The following is a 25,634-nucleotide window of genomic DNA, read 5'->3' as shown; positions in this document are numbered from 1 at the left end:
GCAGGCACGAAACTGCGCTCGCTGAACCTTAACCTTAATGATGTTTTGGTTTATGCTCAGCCAACATTAAGGTGTCTGTTTCTGCGGGAGAATTTTACCCCCTGTCATCATGTTGAACATTTTTCCTTTAAACACCTTCCTGTGTTCAATTATGAGAGGCCTCGCAATCCAGACGTGGCAGTGTTGAGTTTCAATATTTTAGCTATTGCTGGATGGTATTGTTTTAAGAGCTAAGAAAATAATGTTGAAGAATGTGTGCATAAAGACTGATCCAGAAAATGTACTTGGGTGGGATTTTCCTCAAAGTGGGTGGTGGGGTGTGATCACTTGTACCAATACTCCAGCCATGTCTTTCCCCATATACAAATGCATATACATCTACTATATGTATACATCTATATAGATATATAGATATGCGTGGGTGTGCGTGCATGTGCGTGTGTGTGTGAATGGAATTGATATGGTCTGAAACAGTAACACATTTGTTTTTAATTACAATTATTAAAAACTACATTATCTGCAAACTTTACAAGCACTCATATGGAAACATGAATGATATTAATACATACAGGGATTCTTTAAATTAACATATCTCATGTACATGCTTTGAGCTTAAAAACAGAGAAAGCAATTAAGGTTTCTGGTACAGTGAAAGAAATTTGGAATTCTTTTGAAAAGAAACAAGCAAGTAGTATTGTGGCCATTAATCCAAAATACATTAAAATACAATTCACATGTACAATTTGGTTTCCTAGGTTTACATTAAGAATGACATGACTTTTACCACACAGCTTAGCCACCATTCACTATTTTCTTACAGATATAAATAAGTTTTTTTGGTTTTGTTTCTGTAGCTGCATGATTTAAAAAAAATGCTACAACAAAAATCTTCAACCACACTGTAAAGGGGGGCAGGGAATGTGCAGGAATGAGACATAGTAAGAGGAGTAAGGCTGTGATTGACTGGCAAACAGTCCATGGCCTACCCCACCCCCACCTCAAAGTTAGACGAGATAGGCTAAACCTCATCTGTGACCCTAATAAGGACAAGTGCTCTAGAAATTGATAGGATGGGAGAGGAAGAAGGACTGTATGATTGAATAACTTGGAGGAAATGAACCCCCAAATTTTATTCTCTCATTTTGGAACTGAACAATTTTTAGAATCATGACTCATGTTGTGGAAGCTCTCCTCTTAACTGATACACAGAAGATGATCTGGTGGCAGACTCTCGAGCCCCTGGCACCAATGATCATTAAAATGAGTCCAAAAGCAACATTGAAGGCCATAAAGGCTTCAAAGTCCTCGCAGATTAAGCAGAACAAAAGGGGTCTGTGACCGGTAGACGTGTTTCTTCTTTGGCATAATGGCCTTTGGTGTTGGTAAGAAGACACCGCTGTGACGCCCCCTGACATACTGTCGCTTCTACCTTCTTCAGCGATTGAAGGGGGAACTACAAGGGAGGTGTGAAGACACTCACACGTGTGTGATGCCGCTATGTACATGGATGTAAAATTAGGAGCTGTGCATATGTGTTCAGCAGATATGTGCATGAAAATGCCCCAATTTCTAGAAGTCTGTAAGTGGGAAACAGCGCTGTGGGGTGGGCAATCATAATCGGAATAGTGCAAACAAAAATGAAGCGAATGGCTTGTTAAGGACAGGAAGGCTAATTTGGGAAAGTTAAAAAAATGAAGGGTTCGCTACCATCTCACTAACAAAGTTGGGCGTTTTTCATAGAGAATAAAGATTTTTAGTGCATCAAAGCTACATTGGAAGACAAAATAATAACATTAAAGCTTTTTTTCTCCATAATTTAGTTGCAATATATTACACGAATTCCAAATGTATACGTAACAACAAAACATGGCATCCATATACTGTAAAAAATATCGATATAAAAAGAGGAAAGATGAAGAGAAATGCTTTAAGGATGTGGGGGGTGGATGCAGACTTTTCCACAGAATTTGGCTCAAATAAATATCAAAAGGTAAACCGTGTCATCCAGTTTCAAAACACCAGAATGCCTGAATAGAAAAGGGCAAAGAGTCAACGGGGGCTTGTTCCTGCAGGGACTAAAAAGAGCCAACTCTCCTCTGTACATTCCTCCAAATATTGTCCAGCATCTTTTTCAAACTCGATTCACTGATGTCACAGCAGAGGACGTCGATTGTACTGAAGCCGAGCTGTGCGCGGCACCCCCAAGGTGTCCATTTGAATAATAAATTAGGTCCATCTGACATTTGACCACGCTTAGGATGCAACCAAGGCGTGTTGTTTTTTGAAAATATGTTTGACAGGGTGTTTTTGTATAATTCCAAATGGAAGCTTAGAAGGACTGATTGCTACAGCAGTGCAGCTTAGCCTTGGAGGGATGTCTGAGTCACTGGGGGGGGGGGGGGGGCAAACAGTCAGTCTGGTTGCTCTCTTTCACCCTCATGAGGGCTGACTCAGTCTGAGGCGTCTGTCCACCGTCTGCTGTTAACTACAGTATATGGCTTCTCTCAGTTCATATGGCTTTTTATAGGCTTAAAGGGTACATATCTTAGCACAGTGCAAAAATTCACACAGAGTTTACAAAATACGTAGACGTTCTGTCGGCTTCAAATGCAGAAAGTCGTGATAAGCGACTGCTATGGAAATGAAAGACAAACATGCATCATTTATCTCTTTTTTTTTGTTTTTGCGTCTTTTCTTTCAGTGTTCGGTATTTTGTTCATCATTCTCCTGACTTTTCCACACTTTCCGTCTCCCGGTTCCACGCGTCTGCCAGTCAGTAAGGCCTCCATACGGATTCATCCAGACGGCCCGAGGCGCTCATGGCTGTGGGGGAATTGCTGTGGCTGCCGTCGGCGTCTACGCCCTCGCTCTGGGTGTTCAGGCTCGGATTCATCAGACTGTTGGTGCCACCGGTACCCGAGGCGCCCGAGCAGGAGAGGAGACGGGTAGGGGAGCGCTCGCCTCCGGTGTTTGCCACCATCGAGAACTGGTAGGACCCAGAGCCTGTGCCATAATACAAGTAGGAGTTGGATTGAAAGTTCTGGCTCTGGTTGTTTGAGTAGGGAGGCGGCAGGTAGGTGTGGTATCTCGCTGGAGCAGACATGCTGAGGCCGCTGATGCCAGTGCTGGAAGTGTTGGTGGAGTAAGGGAAGGCCCCCGGGTAATGTATACGGGGGTCTGAGAAGCGGGGGTCGGTCAGGGGTGACGGGAAGGTGGTCCTCTGCTGGAATAGATCGGTTGTCCCTGTTGGCAGAAACAAAAAAGAATTTATAAAAGAGAGAAAAGAGCTGTTGGCATAGAATGTACACATGGATAGCAACCCCCCCACCCCCAAAAATAAAACTGCATTTCACCTTATGTTCACACACACACACACACACACACACACACACACACACACACACACACACACACACACACACACACGCACACGCACACACACCTGTTTTTAGGAGCCTGAAAAAGAACATTTTGCAAAATGCTAGCCAGGCTGAAGACTTCCTTAAACTGCATCTATTTATCTTATGCTGTTATTCATATGTTTTACATATGTATCTATAAATACATAAAAATAATAATGCCTAGCCTTGTATTATATTCAGGAAGAGAAATATTTAGACTTTAACCAGTGCAGTTGCATATTCAGGCTTTTGAAACTGGCGTGGGGGTGGGAATTTTTTTTCTGACATTGTGTGGGAATTTTTAATTCCGCTGTGAGCCTGCAAAATAATCCTAGCCTACACCTTCAGAATTTAACCAAATGAGAATTTGGCCCGAAATCGCAATAAAAGTTTGGTCGAACAAGATTCTAACGTGACAAAGTGGCTCAGCATGATCAGATCTCCTTCACTCAGTCGTCTGTACTGGGTGGCCTTCCCCTCTTCTTCTAGTTGTTGTGTTTATGGACATTTTGATGCGTGATTGTACAAAATCATCATGATATGACTTGTTATACACACACTGATTCAGACATGTTTGAGCTCACTTCTGCTTACAAAGAAGCAGGAAGTATGGTGGCCCTGAAGGGTACAAAAGGTTGGACTAGTAAAGAAGGCCCCATTAGTACATGTTTGACTGGGGGCGCTGTAAAATCACTTTATGCCATTGATGTCAAAACATTACCTGTTCAGTGTCTAAAATTTTTGTGAGGATAAAAGTCATATAGAAATGCAGGAATTCTATTCCGGCAGTTATGTTCCAATAATTGTAACAGGTTTCTCTGGAACTCATTGTCTTGTGCATTTCAAGGTTCTATAGTTTTCCTCTCAATTAGAGATATTTTCTTTGTAACAGTCTTGAAAATATTTTTATCTTATCTTCCAAAAGCCCCAAGAAGATGAATGAACATATGAAAGCCCCTCACCACAGACCACCTATCACTCTTCAAAAAAAACACAGCAACATAAATAGTCTTTTTCAAAGCAATGAAAAGAGACTTTGTCAGCACTGATAAGTACTTTTTTACTAACACAGACAAGTTGTTGGACTGTTGTTGTGTATAGCATCATAAATCGTAATCAAGAGGCAGAAATGAAGACAACAAAGGCAAAGAAAATGGGAAAGGTCCAGAACAAAGAAAGCATTTATGGGACTATCATATAAATTAATGTATCTCATAGCCCAGGACATGTCAAAAGTGTCCTGCATCAACGTCCGTGTGAAAAGTCCAGTATGACTTAACAGACTGTTATAATTTTTCATCTGAAAACGGGAAAAATAAGCATAACTGGAGAGGCTTTTTTGGCTTGCGCTGCCTCAATCTCAGTTCCTATAGAGCAAAAAAACACATTGTGGTGAGGAATCAATCAGAGCAGTATACATGCAACTGAAGCACATGGCTTTGCCTGACTTGTTGCGTGTGTTCAGTTTTCAAGTGTGGAACACTGACATATTATGGATGGAGGCAATATGGCCATCAGCCATAACCGTAAACGCCCTGATCCAGTATACGCTCATAATAGAGTTCCTCATACCTGGTGACACCTGCTGTTTACACGCACGCACACACGCATGCACGCACACGCACATGCACAGACACACTGACACACACACACACACACCTCTGTCCATTTGTTTAGCTGCTTGTGGCCTTCATGTGTCCCACATCCCCACATGACTGCAAGTGTAAAATATGGATTTGGATGGCAGGAAAAAAGGGAACTTGTATTAATGAAGCAAGCAGTTGCATGCTACAGCCCCGCGGGGGGAAAATGCCAAACTTGCGTGCCACAGTCTTGTACAAATGTCTTTTCCCTATGTGTGGAGAACTGGGGTCCATTTTCAACAACAACAAAAAAAAAATTCCTTTGCACTTTCCATTGGTCCTGCTGTGCATTTTTTTTTTTTTGGTCTTCTTTTTGGGGTGACGGAGTCTAGTGGTGGTGGTGGGCGGGGGTGGTGTGGGGTGGTCGGGGGGGCTGTTTCTTTTTCCAGAGTCTACCAGGCGCTGGAGCTCATATCTGATTTCACGCAAGGAAAATTCGAGCCTTCAGCTGCTGTTGATTCGGGTGAAGTGGAGTCAGCCCACTAATTCCTACCGGACTCCCAAAAGAACTGTGTCTGTCTCTTTCCCTCTGTCTGTCTCTCTTCATCTTCTTGTGTCTGTGCTATTTTTAGGTCTCAGGGTGCAGTACTGTAGAGAGGGGAGGGGTTCTGCGGCTCCCCCGTGATCTCCACTTGATTGGAGTTGGTGGAAACGTGTTGGCTAAACTGCGGTGGGGATCGACTCCTGTGTTCTTTCAGGGGAAACTCGACTGGACACGTATCACAACATCTTAATGCGCTTGTGCAGTCTCAAAGTACTTGGCTCTAGTCCAAGAGGAGTTTGCTACCACCCAAAACTCCCAGCAGTATAGTAGCTCCCTCTAGAGGAAGGGGCTACATAAACTGTTTTGTAAAGGAGACAAACTTTTGCAGTCTGTTTTCTCTCTCTCTCCTTACCATGGCGCATACTTTCCTGCCCCCACCCATCATAAGTACAGGCTTCACTGTTGTGGCTGTGGTAACTGTGGTGTATCGTTGGCAGAAAAAAAAAAAATCTGAAACTAGTAGTAGCTGCTTGTAACCTCTGCATCTCCAAACCACACATGATCTCCATTAGGCTCATCTGAAATCTGTTTGCAAGGACAGGAGAGGAGATGGACCCCAGAGGGCTTGCTTGGCACAATCCAAACTCTGTGATGTTCACAGGCTACAAAGCGAGTAGCAGGGAACCAGAACTTTTTTTTTACTTTTTAATAAGAACACAGTGTTCCGTAGCTCTCTTTCCTCCTCTCCCTCTGAAGCGTAGCGGCACACACTTATTTAATTCTGGGGCGTCGTCATTCACCTCTTTTTTTGCTTAGCTCAAAAAGACCACTAGTCCACAGTGAAGCGTGTAACCCAGATTGGATAGGAGGTTTGAGTCATTTGCTTATGGGGAAAAACGGATTTTGCTTGTTAACACGAGGGCGAGTTTGAAACGGCCGGATTGTACATAATTGTGTATGTGTGATAGAAAGAGAGACTGTACACGCGTGAGGTGTTTAACAAAGAAGAGATGCAAATTCAGGTGGTCACCTGTGAAATGTTTACATAAGCTTGATGCAAACTGTGACAGCCATCACAGGGCAATGTTGCCCCAGGCAAATTAGCAAAAGGGGGAAAAAGAAGGGGTGGACTAGTAATAATTTTCAGATCTTCTTCCTCATACCTTCCTCACATACAATGATAAACTTCAGTACTGCACTAAGGTTTCAGTAAAGTAACCACCTGTGTGAGGTTAACAGGTTCTTTAATAAACTGGTTTGGCTAGCTTGAAACTTGTATGGAATAATACATGCAATTAATACTCATAACTGGGTGTGGATGCCATGAAGACATAGATCTGGCACAGAGTTTCTGCTGTGCAAGTGAAGAACCGGAGACCCAAGTGAACACAAATGATCTCCAGTTGTTTATTCAAGTCCGAATGCGTTGAGGCCGAAGCATCATGTTGAATGCAAATGATATTCACCTCTGTTATGGCTGCAGGCTCCACGTGGTAGTGCAAACAATTTTGCATGTAAACCTGCTGTGACATGTCACAGGAGCAAGGCACAAAACGTATTAATCAAAAGTTTGCCTACACCCTTCCCACCTCACTACACCCTTGAATCATAATTGATTAGGAGAACAGACCATTTAAATTAATTTTATGCTGCCAACATTGATACAGGGTCTGAGAAAGGCCCTTTTCTGAGAAGAGTCAACGCTGCTGTAACGTTTTATTTCTTTCAGTTTACTTTCAGTTCCTGTAAATTAGATTTTTTTTTGTTTTGTCAAACAATGGGCTTTATGTATAAAATATTCCTTTTTGTCATCAATTGCTGGATCATCTCTTCTTAAGTGACCAAAAAAAAAAAAAAAAGCAGTGTTCCTGGGCCAGTTTTAAAGTAAATGTAATCCTCAATTTTATGCATGCCCTCATCACTTTCTGAATAGAAGACTCAGTGCTTGTTGTGTGGCGTGGTGGTTTGCGTGTCGCTGGGAACAAATGAGAGAATAAGAGGGCTGTTTGACAACTGAGAAAATCCAAATTGCCAAGAAACAAATGAAAGAAAGGAGGAGTGGGAGGGAAAGATGAAGATGAAGAAAGTCAAACAGGGTGGTGGCGTCCTAGGAATGTTCCGGCTGTTCAAGGGCCCTACGGGCAAAATGAAACAGACTACAAAATTGTCAGAATGGCACACCCTGTTGTGCCCGCCTTTCCAAAGTCTCTACTCTAATTCCTGATTATTATTTTGCCTTTTTCAAAGCCAGACAGAAAACAAATTTATTTTAAAATCTCTGCTTTGAGAAGACACGCTCCTGGGCTGCACAAACAGCTCTATTTCCAGGAGCCTTACACCTGACTGGTTGGACTTTACCTTATGACTAACAAATGAACAACACGTGCACATGCTTGTTATATACACACAGCAGACAATACACACAAAGCTCTTCAAATCCACATGAAATCGGTATAATAGTAAAACCAAAAGATATGTCAGGTCTCGGGAAAGTCTTACCTGGCCATGGTCGGAGGTCCTCCTCCACCTTGCATGTCTTCAGAGAAGGGGTGTCCATCTGATCTTGCCACAGGGCTGCTCAAAGACACAAGTTGCATCAACATTAAATGACATGCAATAAGTCATACTTTCAGGATTTTGGGGTGTGCAGACCAATACATAGGTGGTGTACGTGCAGGGTGAGGTAGTCACCAACTGAGCAATATAAATAAAGACCAGTGTGTTCACCCCCCCCACAACCACCACACACACCTCAAAAAAACTCTTCAGGACAGACCTGTCAAACTCTCTTGGGATGTGAAGATTTGGACATGTGTCTTACTGTCATAGGCTGGCCTCTGCTGACTGAGCAGTGGGCAGTGATAGCTGATTTTCTCACCAGAGTGAGAGCAGCCTTGGAGAAAACATGCCTGGTGGGTCCTTGGCAGATAGTTTGGGGTTTTGCAGGCAGGACAATGGTGGGGCAGTGGAGACTTGTGAAAGGGAGCAGCAGCCCAGCCAGTAAAGCTGTCAAGAGGCAAGCGAAGGTCGAGGATCCGCTGGCCCAGCGCGTGGGACCCCGCTTCGCACTCAACGGCCACACCGCAAAAGGGCTGACACAAACTAGTTTTGTTTGCTCTTGGTCTGAAATGATGCGCTTGATTCGAGGCAGCTTGCACTGAGCAACGTAGAAATCTCAACACATGGGCAGTGCGTGGGCATGTCAACATGTTTTTGATCCTCACACGATACACGACATAGACAAAATGTGTTGGGCAATTATAGCCATAGAATTGTTGATCCTTCAACCCTTCTTGTTGACCCTGCAGTGACATCAATGCAGTCTCTTTCATTTGCTAATTTGCTTTAATTTATGAAGAAACCATTGCAGTTTTAGAGGAATATAACATCAGCCATCACTATTCTACCCAGCATGCTGATTTGCTAACAGCGGGAACTGATAGCTACGGCTCAGTGGTTCAAATCAAGCTTCAGGCTCAGCAAAACACCTTTATGTGACGAACTGCCATCTAAGATTCAGTCACACAAGTCCCTGAAATGCCACCATGGAAGCTGCAGATGGAACTGATTGATCTCCAATGTGATACTGTCTTTAAAAAAAGAGAAGTTCAACTCTCAAACTGGATGAGTCGAATGCCCTTAGAGCAGACAAATTTCCAAACATCCAGAAGATGGCAGAGAGGATCCTGGTGGTGTTTGGCTCTACATATGTGAGTTTTAGTGTGATGAACACCAACAAAACATCCTACAGATCACAGCTGAATGATGAACACCCCAGATGTTTTCTGAGAAGTGCCACAACAAAACTAACACCAGACTTTGATGTACTGGCAAAAAAAGGTGATCGACAAAACCACCCAGTTGTCATTCAAAGTAAATCTGAGTATTCACGCAACAATGTCCTTTTGTTGTTTATTTTTGATTGTTAAGCATCTGGTTTTGGTTTGGCCTGCCTGTCAAATATCAAAAGTCAATGTGGGCCATGAGCCAAAAAAGACATAAGCTAGAAGAACATTTGTGAGGTCAGAGTTCAGTGATGTTAAATCAGAGGTCCTTTCTCAGTCTTCCTGTTCTCGCACATCCTAGATGTGTTTTGAGGTGAATGATCCAAGCTCTTCCATTAGATCTTTGGCATGCTTGAAAAAAAAACAGCCTTTGCCAAAATTGTGTGCACCTAAGTGTCCAAAATATCTTGGTCAAATGAACCTGATGCCAAGTCCGCCCACGTGATGTCATGCCCTCTGACTAAATGTGCTGTTGTCAGGTCGGGCAAATCCTGGTGCCAAAAACAAGGAGGGGATGGAGCGTGATGTTCACCTACACTCTACCAACACTGGGCTCAGCATGTGTCAGATCTGCACTTCCCCTTAACTTCCTCTGCAAAGGACCAAATCAGCACTGAGTCCCTGAGAGGTCCTGCACGATGGTTCACAATGGCAAATTCTTACATATAAATGGCCTTATTCAGACAGGCTTGCAAGCAGCTGGGGTGATTTGCTCAAGAAAATAAACATTTCCTTCAAATATTTTGATTGGCCAGCCGACAGCATCAATACCAGAAGCACAGATTACCCCTGTTAATAAAAGGGCCCACCCCTGGGTGGAGCTCGGGCAATCGGTGAGGATAGGGGGCTGAAATAGGAATGAGGGCAGCTGCATCGCTAATAGCTAGCTTTGGGGTGGTGCCTGTGTCGTTTTGAGGAGGACATAAATAAACACTATAGTTTTTTAAGTCAATGTGGAGTGTCCAGGAAGACCGTTGAGCCCAAATGGCGTCCGTTCTCGTGACTCCGGGTCCTGCGACGCCTCTCAGATATGTAACACGCTTGCCGCAATGAAGCGTGTCATTGAGAAACAGTGAATGCGGGCCCTTGTGCTGGCTTCCTGTTTCACTTAGGCCTTAGGCGTCGCAACAGGGAGAGAATGCGAGAGCGTGAGCCAGCGAGAAAGAAAGACGCCAACGAGAGGAGAGAGAAAAGCGAATGTGCTCGAGATGTGAGGAACATGGCCTTGGCTCAGCTATGTTGGACATTTGATACATCTTTTGAGCCCTCACTTATAACGTGAGCAAAAACAAACACATGGGCTGAAAATTTTGAAGTTCTTTTACAGGGCTTGTCACCCCCCTCCCCACGCCCCCCCACCACCACCTCGCACTTCCTCTTTCCCCCCCAGACTCAATATAGACTGTTCATAGTGCGCATGTAGTTTCTATAATTGCTGAAATGTAAACCTCAGCCTAATTCTGATGTGAAATTATAACTTACACAAACAAAAGACGCCTGTAAAATACAACTTACTCTCACTTCTCCTTTTCTTGCTTTTTTTTTTTTTAAAGATTTTGAGTTATAAGTATTAATTTCAGGGTCAAAAAGAGAGGGTAACCACAAGAGAAGCTTAATAGGCACCATAACAAATGAACTTCATGGCGGCCATTGACATATTGACTAAATAGTGTCGTGTTTTACGGACTAGTTTGGTTGCGTTGGCCTCAGAAGGGCCAGCTTCCTCCTGAGGTTTGGCACCGAGCTTCTTACAGGGTGACGGGGCTACATTTTAAAGTCCACGCCACAGCTACCTGAGGGTGCAAATTTCCTGTCTCGCTCATGCACCTAATTGGCTGATCATGTCACTCTGGATTTGGAAATAGTCAGGAGACTTTTGGCTGCGATGGCAGCAGAGCACCACCTCGAACCTGGGGGGCCAGCTGGCTTGTTTATGTGGAGTAAACACTGTGGTCACTGTGGACGAGGCGGGAGGGGCTCGGTTACGTTAGGCTGGTCCTCCATCAAAAAGGATTCTCTCTCGCCCAGTCCGGAGGTAAAAGTTTGGGCTCACAGAACAAGAAGGCACAGCTGCGGTCGATGTGTGTGAGGAAGTCGGGTAATTTAACTTTTGGCCCCCAATCCAGTTAATGGTGGCAATGCAAGGTTGAGTACATTAACAAGTAGGGCTCGGTAATTCCTGCCTCATTCCGTCACTGATTTTATCAACATCATCACGGGGGTGCTCACTGAGACAAAAACACACATTTTCAAGTTCTTATCAAAGCCAGTGACTTGATGGCAGAACATATTTGATATTCTACTTCAGAGAAGAACACGCACACACGCACAGTGATGGTGGAAAATCATGTTAAATGATAGGCCCACAGAAGTGCCAGGATTTTCTTTTGGATGTGATATAGCTTAGCTTTCTGTTGTAAAAATGTGTTTAAAAAAACATTTGGCTGATTGTTAGAGGCTGTGCCAAAGGCGTGTTGAGTTTTGTCTGGATTTAGCATGAAAGGCAAAACTGGACTCATTTAAACTATGATGAAAATCACGTTTTATATCTGTTTTATTCTTTCAATAAGTAGTGGGCATTTTTCAGGGATAGGTTAAGGTGCAGTCAGAGAGGCCAACGTGGCCTTCAAATCACACCATTGCTATTTGAGTTAAGACTGAGTGATGTTTTTTTTTTTGTATGTTTTCTTTGTATTCACTGCCACTGGCTTCCATCCTGAGAAAGCATGGGATCTCTTTTCATTGGATGACAGTCAGATCTATATCCCATGAAAGAAACAGGATGCTTTCTTTAAAGCCACTTTTATTATGTCTTGAGGACTTTAAAGCCTGGATGGAATTGATTATTATTATGTTTTTGCGTTGTAACAAGAAGAAAGCAGAAGTTATGGTGTTTGGTCCCAATGGCCCTTTCATTCCCCCCGCCCTCATTGATTTGGCCCCCTTGATTTGAAATTGGATTGGAAAACTGGTGCAGTTGCAAAGGCCTTCTTTTGGCTAAAGTAAAGTCTCTTTTTTTCCACAACACCATTGTGAAACATGAATCAATACCTTTGTTACATCTCTGCTGCATTACTGTAATGCATTTTAATTTGGAGTCAGCCAACCCCCCCCCCCTCAAGCATCTCCAGTTGGCTGCAAAGTTCTGCTTCTCGCCTACTAACATGAGCACTTGGGAGGCAAGCACGTAACTTCACTTCTGGCTTCATGTGCAATTTAGAATCCAGTTTAAGATTCTTTTCTTTGTTTGTAAATCTTTAAAGGGTCTCGCCCCACTTTACGTCTCCAATTGGCTGCTCTCTTTCACTCCTGCCAGGTGCTTCAGATCAGCTGACCAGACGCTCGTGAGAGTAACAAGGGCTAAATGGAGGCTATGAAGGAATTGAACTTTTTCTGTTGTTCGTGTATCTCTTTGAAATGATGTCTCAGGTTCAGCAAACCCCATCACTGTCCAGTTTCACAATTAATCTTAAAACCCATTTTTATTCTTTCACTGCTGTTAATTTATTGTTTTAATTCTCCCTATGTATTATTGTTTGACCATGTTTTATTTGTGTATAATGTCCGGCATTTTCCTTGCAGCTGTAATTGTTTTAAGGTGCTTCATAAATAAAAGTGAATTGAACTGAGTTGTTAAATACCTCTGACAGTTGTAAAGTGTTAAAATGTTTTTTAAAAGAAGCTTCCTCTCCGAATACAATTCATTTCAAAATCTCCAAAAAGGTTTTGAAGCAGCCACCTGAAAGCTAAAAAAGTGCAAATCAAATTGTTGTTCTTTCTGTGAAACTTGCGTCTACATAAGAAGGCGAGGTCACAGATGCTAAAGGATTAACACATTCGATATCACAGGAAGACAGCAAATTGCCACCCGCAGACACACGCAGAGCACACACAGACGGTCTAGAATAACAATTTAGATCGCCAGTGCTTCAGATCTGCTTGACTGCACGAGTCAAACCGTGAATTTTAAACCGCACACACACAAACACTCCCTCCACATTTTGCAGGGAATGAGCTACATGTCTAGCAGGCTTACCTGTAACCACAAAAGAACAAAAACAAGCCGTGAACGCAATGTCTGCCAAAGTGCAGGAATCCTGTTACTGCATGTGCCGTAATGAGCTCTTAATAACCCTGTCTGTCTGAGACACTTTTGCAAAACTTGCATTACTGGCAGGAAACTGTATGTGCGTCGAGTTTTTTTTGTGTGTGTTTTTTGCCTGTGTGTGTGTTGAGCAGATGCCCAAGATACACATCCTGCTGACAACAAAAGTGAGCCCACTATTTGAAAGAAAAGAGAAAAACAATTCAAGTCAGGGAAATGATGCAAGGAGACCTCAGCAGTAAACAATGCTGTGCTGTCTAATTCTTGTCATAAAGCTCCAGCTTTTGTACTTGTGAGGTTTGGTGACATGTTGATGTGCGAGTGATGATTCAAACTACAGCAAATTACAGCACGACAGTGTCTGGCTGAGTTTTGTCTATTGTTTATATGTAAATGCCTTCTCTGAATGGGTTTGTTGAAAACAGGACTCTTCTGTTTGAACTTGTAAAACTGTTGCCTGTGCATGAATATTTCAAGTAGTTCGACCTAAGTGTGTGTGTGGGAGACATATTTGCACTCGGAAGTATAAACCTCTTTCGTATGAACATTTGCCCATGTTTTTTCCAGATCTTCATATCCCCATGCGGGAGAGGTTTTTGAAGTGGGGACACTGACACCCTCACCGTACTATCAGAGGCGTGTCCGAGGGTAAATGCTAGCAGCCGATACCAAGGTGTGAAGTTTAACACCTGAGAATCATCGTCCACACCCCTTCTGGTTAAAAGCAATTTTTGCCGTTGCGCTTGTGTCCCCACACAACTAATTATGTTAATGGGGCGCAACCGCATTAGGGGTTTGTGGTGTCTCAGACCGACAGCCCATTGATTGCTGCTGTTCCAACTGGAAGCGTGTGAAAGTGTTATTTAAAGACGAGTTGGGAGGGCGCAGTTTTGTTATCTAATTATTTTACAAAGCTTGCCCTGTGGTATGCCATCATGACGCTAATACCACATATTAAGGTGTGTGGGTTTTACAGCTGTTCCCTTGCTCTCTCTTAATCACAAATGCCTCTTGTAAAAGGCCTCCAGCCATTGGCAGCCCTAACGTGAAGGCCTCCCTCCCTTTTTTGGTGCTAATGATAATGATGTGTTGTGCCTGCTCAAAGTGTATTTACAGTGTCGGTGTGAGTTGCAAGATTACATTATGCTCTAATTCCTGAACTAATCCCGTGTTACAGCCGGGCCTACCATTTCATAGTTGAAAGGTGCTTATGTATGATAGTTTTGGAGATAACCTACAAATTTCAAGTCTAACTATAAACTATTCGGAAAAAAAACAACCAAAAAACGAGTATTTCATGGCTTGAATGGACCAGTACTTATTGTGTGCATGTTGATTATTTCATCCTATCTCTAGCAGACCTTGAGCTCTTTGGTATCGCAACACCAATTGGACACCCTGTGTTATCGTTGAAGATAGGGATTTAGAAAGCTGGTTATCGCAGACAAGCTGTCGCAAGTGAGTTTGCTGATCAGCCTTTTGTTTCCATAATCATCTCCTGCATGTCAGTTGAGACAAAGTACACCTGGATGACTGACAGTGAAGTATCTATTTTCGCATCAGATTTCTAATTGTATCTTAACCTGTCTATGAAAAAAAAAATCTCGTATTGTTTGTTGTCTTCATGAATGCCATTTACGTATTAAAGTTAAATGTCAGACTCTAGCACTTATGTGTACACTACTGTGTATTGTAGAAGTGCCACACTGTTTATTTTTTCCGATAACAAGTTGCTGGCTGTTTTCATCTTTTCTGTACAGTACAGGCTGTGCGAAGGATCTGCGTTACCATCAACAGTGAGTTAGGGACATGTGGGAGCTGTATAAAAGTCCCTGTGTTATCCTTAGTCAGCTGGTAAATTGTAGGACCTACAGTGTAGGTCCGTTTCGGTGACTCAGTGCTGGCTAAGCTGTGCACAAGGCCAAACGGTGGTGAATGGGTGTGATACACACTGATAGTACTGCACCCACGCACGGTCCCGCGCTCACAAACAAGCGCCCCCGAACACAGCAACATGCTGATACCAAGGTAATGAGATTCATTAGCCGTCATGAGAACTAAAGAGTGGGCGGGAAGAGAAGGAGAGCAAACTTTGTGTGTTTAGTCTGTGTGAGTCCAGACATGGAATCTTGTTAAAAAGTCTCGGACATATGACAGAGAGTGTACACTCATCTTCACTCCAGCCATCACCCACGCAGCTGTTCACAGTGTATGCACACATCGAACCACCTCAGTCTGCATCTAAGCCCACTATCCCTCAGCCCCTTAGCCCACCCCCCTGCACCCCAGGCTGGGAGTGACGTGATTGCCAAGGTAGCGGCCAGCTGTTACATTCCTGAGGCTGTCGTGTGTGGAGTGCAGAGGCCAACTTCTGCACCCACGCCAAGTTGGGGCTGGCAGCATCCGCCGTAGCACCTGGCCGCAGAGCTGCACGCTGTGGGGCCTTGGACCCACCAACGCGGAGCATGTGGGGACAAAGCTAACACAAACTTCCTTTTAGATAAAATTGGGCTATACCACTAACTCCTTTCCTCTGAAAGTGCTCGTGCGTGGTGCAAGCTTGGTATTTTGTGCTGATTGTACAGCTTATAGTGTGTCAATGTGACAGATTTACACTACAGAGCACTGACGTTCCATTATGTTCAGTACAGAAGTGTGTTTCTATCAAATAATAATAATAATAATTCTTATAATCGGCTTCCAGCCACTTTGGTAAGCTTGATGCAGTACCAGCAAAATTGCACTTTATTTTTGCTTTAATTTTCTTTTTTAATTTCTCAGACAAGTTAAACCACTCAAATAATTCACAGTATAAAATGGGATCATGGGCAGAAAATGGATCAAGGGATGATGAAATAAAATAAAAGTCTGGCTATTTAGCATCGTTATGATACTTTCCACTGGTCCTGTCACACATTTGTCCAAATGCTTGTTGCCTGAATTGCGAGTTAGAATTATCGGGGTTGAAGACATCACCGCTAGACTCTTTAAAATGTCAACTTAAAATCTTGACTTTGTCACATAGTGTGTTGCTTTCTAGCAACTGCGTATGTCAATGCTCACCTGGTGTGGTGCTCAGGTGAGTTTGGGGAATGGGCCGGGGGTTATTGTTGACCGGACCTATTCGCATGGTCCTCTGGTAGCGCTCGATCTCTGATAGCCTGTCGGAAAATTGCTTCTGAGAGTCTTCCATCTTCACTCTGTGTCCTGTGAGGGGGGAAAAAAAATGGTTAAAGGACCAAAGCCGATCAAAAATTGGGAAACAAAAAAGCCCATTTCCATTTTAACAAAAAGTCCAAAGTACAGTAAATAATGAATACAATAGTCAATGATTTGTTTTGTAAAGTGTGTTACTGTTTCCCAGTTTAATTCACAACAAGTCACACTGGATGTGATGACATTACATAAGCGGTCAATGTCACCCTGTTTTCAAAGTCCAAATACAAAAATATTGTTCAGAATACAAGCAGACCTTGAAATACATGGGTCAGACTCGAGTGATGCCCTAGCCGCACCTGCTGTTGTGTCATCCGCAGATAACGCTGGCGAAAAATGCTTGAAATTATTTCCCGAGTGCAATTTCCTTGAATGATCACACAAAGTAATATTGAACACACACATCCAACTTTTACTGACACGGCACTCAGTCATCGGTAAACTCCCAGATAGAGCCGGAAGAAAATGCACTCATCAGTATTTGGTGTGTTTGTGTGAACATGAGCTCACTTTTAGCAACCTTAATTTTTATGTAGACCCCAGAAGACGAACTCACCCTTACTGTAAATAAATAAAAAAAAAAAAACTCTATTATAATGGCTTTTCTGTGAACACTCACATGTCCTCTTCCATGGACACACAGCACACACTTTACATTTATCTGGACACACCTTAAATGTCCAAGTCCGGATGGGAGTTATTCCCTCTAATGGGAGGAAGAGATTTTAATGTAACTATCAATGCACCAAAACTGTGTGTGTGAAGCGGCATGTATACATTCTGTGGTTTTCTCATTGGCATCTCTGCAGACTACCCTAATGTGAAGTAATGGCTGGATTTGAATATTTTATCACGATATAAAGGGGGCAAGGCAGACGGACCAATATGGATTTTGCCCGTCCTTTCTCTCCCTGACCCATGGGCAATATATCTTCACTTGGAGGCTGACCCTTGGGTAAAGTTTCCTCTCGTTTACCGCTCTGTCCATTTGGTTGTGCCCACCGCCTCCCCTCCATCCCCTCTTTACCAACAATATAGAAATATCAACCTCCATATCCCCCACCACAAACACACATAAGAGTATGTAACCAGACACACAGGGTGCTCTGTTGGGTGTCTTTTGATACGATATGATCTGAAGTGTATGTCGGCAATCTTTAAAGATTAGCCCCAATGCCTCCGTAACAAAGAGTGTGTGTGAAAAAGAAGGCCTCACTAATGACTCAGCTGTCTGAGCAGACACAGCAGTTCTGTTTATTTTTTGGGATGTGATTCCAGTCCCCGGGATCAGGTTGTCAGCACACAATCTCATGCAATATATGGACAAAACTTTTGGGACAGCTGGCCCTCCCGTGAAACTTGGTCCTTTCTTCCCATCCACTGGGAGCATTTCGTGTAAGATTTTGGAGCGTCTGTATGTGAATTATTTTTTTCTCCGTTTATCCAGAAGGACAATGAGAGCTCAGTGGTCACTGATGTTGGATGAGGGTGCCTGATCAAGTTCTTCCACACCAATAAAGCCTCTATGAGCCTTGCTTTGTGCACTGGCGCGCAGTCATGCCAGAACAGAAAAGGGCCTTTACCAAATAGTGCCAGAAGCACAACATTGTCCAAAAATGTCTCGGCGTGATGAAGAGATTAGGATTGAGATTTAAAGGGATTTAGTGAAAGATTAAATAATGGTTCGCATCTCTCAGTTGATGGGATGTGGAACTCAGTTTGGACCCGCTTGTGTGGATTTTAACGTGGGTTTCCACCTTCTACTCACACTTCACGAAAAGAATGCATGCTAGGTTAATTCAAGACTCGAAATTGACCAAATGTGTGAATGAGAGTTGTTCAAGATTTTTGGGATCGGCTTCACCCCACCCGCTACCCTCACGAGGAAAAGCACAATCGAAAACGGATGGATGGGCACCAAAAGGCCCGATTAGTAGCGAAGTCATAGTAGTAGTTTGGTTCACTTTTGTTTTAAACCACGATCGAAGGAAAGAATGAAAGTCAGGTTTTTTTTTTCCTTTTTCCTCTCTCTCTCTCTCTCTCTCTCTCTCTCTCTCTCTCTCACACACACTTACACACACATGCACACACAGTCAGTCACCCACACTGAGGCTACTGTCTGGTCTGGGGGCTGCCAGGGGAGGAGAGCCTCCAAATATAGCCCCTATATGCGTCCTTCTGTAGTTATTAAGAGATTTACACCACCTCAAAAGGATCAGGTCAGGGAAATGATACATCCCACTGATCACTGGCTGGAAAAAAAAAGGCAGACGGGCAGGGGAAAAAATGATAATTGGCCAGTTTTTTTGAAGACTGCAAGAGGAATCGTGTGCCTCTTTAGTGATCATTCAAGCTGGCCACAAGCACACACACACACCACACACACACACACACACACTTGAATCCTTCTTCCAGAAGAAGGTTATAGTGGGGTGAGAGGGTTATTTTTGGGGGGGCTTCATTATAACGACGCCTGGTGCTCATTAACGCGGGGGCCACAGACACTGTTAACACCTCTAATCAAGCGGGAGGCGACGTTAAACGCTCTCCCACACATTCTCAAATGTTGGCTGGAACTCTCTCGCCCGACCTGCTGCTTCTGTCTCCTGGTTGCTTCGCATCTGAGTTGAGTTAGTGTCGATGGAGGGCAGCACACCCACATTGGATTCACTTAGTTTTCCAAACACACGCAAGGATGATCAGTTCTTTTCTCCTCAGCTTTTTTTCTGGTTCATTTCAAATAGCGGTAAATAATAGCTGGCCCTACAGTTCCGTGTATCCATTGTGTATTCCTCTTATCCTGTTCAGGGTTCCGGGGAGCCATCTCAGCTGACTTTGGGCAAAAGGTTCATTACAATACATTTGATTATATTAAAACATTACTATTAACTCTTACAAATGCACAGACTACCTGTCTATATATATATTATTACAAATGACAATACATAAGCTACAGTGAGGAGAGTATGAGCTTTGCTTTTGAAAGAAACGTTCATTTTTTGAGTCAAGTACACTGCAATATGCTTCGTCGTGAAGTGGAGCAGGCGACTACATGTCAAATGTGTCATTGTGAGAGCCAAAAATATTAACATTTAAATGAAACGCTCCATGATCATGTTTAAGAAAGGAAACAAAAAATGAAAATTGATAGATAAGAGACACAACAACAGTCATTTGTCACTTGGAATCTACAGGCACAGGTTAGCTAGACTAACTTTAGAATTTAGCTTACCAAGTGCTGGTCAAACAAACTCATCTTCATGTCAGTGATCCACTTTAAGATGATACGGTATAAAACACTGTATAATCTCTGAACATGGTAGCACAGACATGTACTGTATACTGTACATACCTGTTGACTTATTTGTAAATTAGGTAAACTTGTCCACCATATTTGATGTGGCGGATCTGTCCATAAACTAACAAGGTAAAGGACAAAACTTCATAAAAGGGCTACTTACAATGTGTAATAATGACAACGACGACAACAACAACAATAATGATAATAATTTATCTTGTTTAATCATTCACACGTCAATATGTTCGGGGATATAGATGGGCAACAATAACAACGAATGTCATTTTAAAATGTGCTCATTCCGTATGTTTACACCTATATGAAGGATTTCTCAATCTGACTAAATTGGTTGGTGTAAACACGCGTGCAAATGTTAGTAAAAAAGACCTTGTTATTTCACATTTATTTAATACCTTTAAGTTATAGTTCAATTAAGCCTCCTCAGTCTAAATGCAATGAACTGTGTTGTGATCAGTGCCTCCACACTAGCACTGCAATAATGTTGAAACTGAGCTACGGTTTGACTAATTAACTTGCTTAAACCAAGTAATGGCGTGACAACTCCAGAATGAATTTACTTGGGACTCGAAATGTACTGTTAAAGTGATTACTTGCTTCTGAGTAATTAGCTACAACATGGAATCCTAATCAGGAAACTAAAAAAAATCGTATTTCACTGTATATCATGGCATGGAGGCAGGCGCTGCATTCAAAGTGTGTAAAATATTTTCCATGAGCATCTTCGGCTGTTACATTTTGAGTCACTGAGGGAAATGCAAGTCAAAAGCTGAACGCAGATATTTATCCAACAAACATTTTTTCTGTGTTTGCTCCACATTACAAAATGTATCGACCAAAACAACATTGTCATGCAATAAACATTTTCTTATGATGTTAGTGTGGCAAAGATTGTAAAAGTGTGGCACGCCACACTTAACAGTACCACAATTTATGAATATGCAGTTGTACAAGAAGTGAGTTTTGGCTTTCCCCTGTCAGGACTCACCACGCGCATTTTTGTATGACAAAGTTAAAGCCTGGTTGTCACGGTATCGCTACAAAAGGAAACTTTCCTATCTCGCAGTTTCCCTCCACGTTCAGGTTAATACTTTGGCTTGTTGACCCCAGTTGTAGCGGCGCATCTGGTGCGACCGCCAACGTTTGACTTGTACTCTGCAGGGCAAGAGGGGTGCCAGAGATACACTGCAGCCCCATTTCAGAGGGGTTTTTGTGGTCGGATGAATATTTTATGTGTCAGGGTGCACTTAGGAGAGAATGCTCTGTTTTTCTTGCTATGATATCATAACCACAAGATAGAGCTGGGAGAAAGGGGCCAGTGCACACATGAGGCCTAAACAGTGGCGCTCAATATGCAGCCGGGCAGAAATGGACGCTGTAGATTTACTAGCCTCCTTTCTGAATCATCTGAAAGCATCACGGAGGTCTATGAAGAACAAATAAAATGCGTGATATAAAATGTCTGGTATTAATAATGTGCTGAGAAGGAATGGGTGTGTCGTCTTTACCCTCGCTTTGTTTCACGAGTGTTATATTTCCTGATTGTGTTTTATCTTCCCGGCAAAGTGACTTCCCGTGTCGCATGCACTTTTGCGCCACAGTGAACATTTAGTGGTGGGGACGTGAATTTATTTTTTATTTATTTATTTTTTTTAATTTTTTTTACAAGATCAGGTCACCATAGCGTATGAAGACAAGAGCGGATTAACAGCAAAGCTGATTGAGTCTTTGCTAACTTTCCCTCCTCAAAGCCTGTACGGGACCAACATGGAGAGGGTATTTGCTCGCTGCGACCGCCCGGTCTTTAGCGCAGTTGTCCTGAGGCGGAAAGCTCAAATACTGTGACATATTTCCTTCCTTCATCCTCCACTTTTCCCCTCTATATATCTGTTGGTCTTCATTGAAAGAAAGAAACATGTCCCCGTGCACCGGGAGACACAGTAAACACAGGCTCTTTTTAGTAAAGGGCTGGGTGCTTTTTCGGGGGCAAACTGAAACTCTATCTGGACAGCAAAAGGGCAATACGTGCTTTGGCCCGAATCCAAGTCTGCACCAAGTATATCCGAAGTGTAAATATTTGTATTTGCAATATAAATGGACTTGATAGGCAACAGATAACCGGCTAGAATTGAAGTTGACGGCATGAATCACACGCTGAAATGAGAACTATGCCTGGAGCGTAAAGTCAGCGGCAGCCGTGATAGAGGACGAATAGGAAATACTGCATATCACCTTGTTATTTAGGAGGGATGCAATTTGACTTGCAGCAGCTAAAGCAAAAGCTCAGCTGCGGAACACGATCCGGTTTGTTAAATTGTTAAAGTGGAGCAACAGTTGAAGCGTGTGAGCAAACTTCCGTTTCAACAAGGTTTCAACATCTGTTGAGCAAAGTCATGCACACCTGTCTTTCTCTTCCTCCTGAGCCACTAACAGCCTTGTTGCTACCCTGCCCGTCTTTCCGCCTCGCTTTCTTGTACTTCCCTTTTTGTGTTTTTGCTTGCACCAACCAACACACAGCTTGGAGCGGATCACCGCAGCAGTATGCGGCGTGGTGCTCCCAAGGCCACCAATCACACATTTAGGTATTTCGGCTGGCTGGGGCAAATCAAAGTTCTTGTTTTGAGGCTGACCCTGAAGGATGTGGTTTTTACCCTTGGTTGGTGATTGTGGCTGTCTCGTCTGGGCCTAAATGAGTCCACGCTCGCCACACGCAGACATTACACAACGGAAAGCTCATTTACATTAGCGTTGGCCAACACGGGGCACATAACACACATTTTTATTATAACTGAAAGTAGGGGTGCGGGTAGTGTGCAAGAAGCCCAATTTTTCATCTTTATTTTATCTTGTCTTTTTTGGATCATTATCTCACCCTCCCCTGCCGCAGACGCAGCATTCATCTCGGGAGACAACAGCAGTGTGAAAATCCCCCTCCCATCAACGGAAGTTGCTACATGAGACTGCTTGAGCAGAGAGCGCAGCCTTCCTTCTCTGATAAGATGATAATGCCGGTTGCATGTGTGTGTGGAGCAGCCAGTGCCACACAAGCGCTGGCCTCCAGGGAGGCAGGTTGAGGCAGGCAAAGAGAAGCAAAGGGGGTGCCGAACGCACTCAGATCCCCGACCGACACAATAGCGCCCATAGCATGCGTCAGAGCAATCAGCCATCTTTTGTCCTGCCTCTTAGTGATGTGTGCGCATGGACTGGAGATGCTTACGAGGACATGAGCTGAGCGAGCTTCTCTTTGTTTTTTTCTCTTTTTTTCAGGGGGTTGTTCGCCTTTCTCCATTTCTCAGTGGTGCCCGTGGACCACAGACAGGAGCTCCACTGGACTCTCGTGACACAAGCAGTACAGTGGGCCCCCGCACACTGGATGCACCGATTAGCAGATGTGTTTTTCAATTTTCATCATTTTTCAGTTTCTTTTTATTTTTGTTTTTCATGTGTGTGAATACTGGCGAGCAATCCTGAACACGTTCATTGGTTGTTTATCCCCACTTATTTAATTATAATGGGCGGCAATTATCTGTGGAATTTCAGTATTTGTGGTCCAGGTCCTTAACTCCCACTGTACTGCTTTTGCAGAGTATTATTGTATATAGTTTTGAATATGAATGGCGCATTCTACTTGCCAGTGCCTATACAGTATGTGTCATTGGGGGATAGGTGGGGCCCCGCGAGCTTGTGGGAAAGGAAAGCGATGCTGTTGCTGTCACATGCACAAATGCGATGCCAGTAGAAGTGTCAAACGGCTGTAACACGTCGGTGCATACGATCCCACGCAAAATATTGTGCATTTGACCCTCTGTTTTCGTGAAACGTACAATGTGTGACTTTCTCCACCATGCAAGCGTGCAAACCCAACGTGTCACTTTGTCACTGTCCCTTGAGGTGGCATCGCAAAGAACGGGCCTCTCTTGCGCTGTGCTATTTCCTGTACTGTACAGTTTTACGCGCCAAGGCAAGGATTACAACCTTCTGTCCTCTTGGAATGACAAAAAAGACCTTGCTTCATTATTTGCTCACTGTTCCTAACTAATAAAGCCTGAAGAAATAAACATCAAAACCACATGGTGGTGGTACACAAAGTCCTTTCCAGTAACTCGCAGGTGCTTACCCCCACCACACACACATACACACACTCCACTTCACCCCTGCGTCTGATGCCCCGACGAGAGAAAACGGTTTATTGTCATAATGCAGCCGAGGAGAAAATATTCCCCCACTCATGGGCCATTTATTTTTCTAAATGCAGATCGGAACTTTTATTGAATTATGCCTGAAAGCTTGTAATGGGTCCCTCCTGTGTGAGTCCGAGTAAATATGGAAGAGCGAAGACACACAGAGCTAGCATTTTACTTCCCCTTGTAGGTAAGTAAACAGGAAAGACGCTTGGCTAGTGCATTTAGCAGCTCGAGGGGAGGCGAGAAGCGGCGTTGGCGCTGTGTCTCACTCGTTTTCTGAAAATGTCTTCATTGGCGGCGTACTTGCATGATCGCAATGAATTCATCGTGTTGTCTGGGGCCTCTGTAAATAATTTGGTAATTCATAGTGTGTCTGGGTGTTCTATCTGGCGTCAGCAAATATAGGGTGGAAATTTTAGTCTGAGTGGAAAAAGAGAGGGCACTCGAGCCTGAGGCTATTGTGGCTTTCACAGACATCAGCTGGCTTAAAGAGCACATATTTCACTTTGGAACTTTGACCATCTTTTTTTCCCTTTTCACTTGTAGAAACTTTGTCTTTCTGCCGCAAATAGGCAAATGACTATGTTTTCTGTTTACGTAAATGTTTGGGTCATCGGTTCTTGAATGCTGTCACCCTGGGACCCGCATTTTTCTATTGTTGCTAAGTCGTGTTACACAAGGAACAATCAAGACTGTTCAATGTCTAAGAATATCGTATCCTTGCATGTTTAAAGTGCCTTTCAGAGCACCTTATCAGGAAACTGAGGTTGAACATGACTGCATGTCCAAAATACTATATTATGGCACTGATCTCTTCTTTTTAATAACGCGTAACATCAATATTTTGTCTTCTTTTTAGGAAATAAACACTTGATGACAGAAAATGTAACTGCTTTAACTGTCTCATTATTTTTTTTTTTACTATCCGTCCACGCCCTTTTCAAAATGGCTCCACCACCCACCACTTGGGAAGGTGTCAACTGATTCAGTAAAGGGGGCCAACTGCTGTGGGCACCAGTGGCAAAATTGGTCTCATACACTTATACATACACTCATACAAGTTTACGTAAAATGAATTGAAACATCAAGAAAAATTCTTTTGTAAAAATTTGTCAACCGTCACAAGTGTAGTTATGATGGACTATTGTTAAAATGGATTTAACATACACCACTCCACTCCACAAATGTTGGTTCCTTTTGCCTTATACTGTATTCTTATCACTGAACCCTAGTAGTCCTCTTAAGAAGTCAAAAGGATTTACAATCACCAGCCACCACCTATACAACTGCATGATGTTCACGTGCTGCTAAAAATCATCCGTATCTCGTCTCTGTTTATGAAAAAAAAAAAAAAATACAACTTAGACATAGATGAGCTGATAGTGTAGTCAGGCGATGTCTGGAGTTTATGCATGATATCAGCCAGTCACAGTGCAAGGCATTAGCAGTCAGGAAAGCACCCAGCACACGCCCTCCCCTGGCACTGATGCACCCGCAGGC

At 43.2% G+C, this 25,634-nt stretch overlaps 1 protein-coding gene across 2 annotated transcripts in view; it reads right to left on the bottom strand.

Annotated features, from left to right (window-relative positions):
- Window positions 1–522: 522 nt before the first annotated feature.
- The window catches only part of runx3 (RUNX family transcription factor 3), a 32,320-nt gene continuing 7,208 nt past the window's right edge, over window positions 523–25,634 (bottom strand). For both annotated transcript variants that reach the window (XM_061844319.1, XM_061844320.1), the window contains 3 exons: window positions 16,482–16,625; window positions 8,028–8,102; window positions 523–3,243 (listed from right to left, as the gene is read on the bottom strand). In XM_061844319.1, the coding sequence (XP_061700303.1) occupies window positions 2,774–3,243; window positions 8,028–8,102; window positions 16,482–16,625 (689 nt within the window). In that variant the 3' untranslated portion in view covers window positions 523–2,773. The remainder of the gene's footprint in view (window positions 3,244–8,027; window positions 8,103–16,481; window positions 16,626–25,634) is intronic.

The sequence above is a fragment of the Syngnathoides biaculeatus genome, chromosome 15 (genome assembly GCF_019802595.1).
Source record: "Syngnathoides biaculeatus isolate LvHL_M chromosome 15, ASM1980259v1, whole genome shotgun sequence".
Classification (NCBI taxonomy): Eukaryota; Metazoa; Chordata; class Actinopteri; order Syngnathiformes; family Syngnathidae; genus Syngnathoides; species Syngnathoides biaculeatus.
This window is presented reverse-complemented; position numbering and strand designations above follow the sequence as displayed.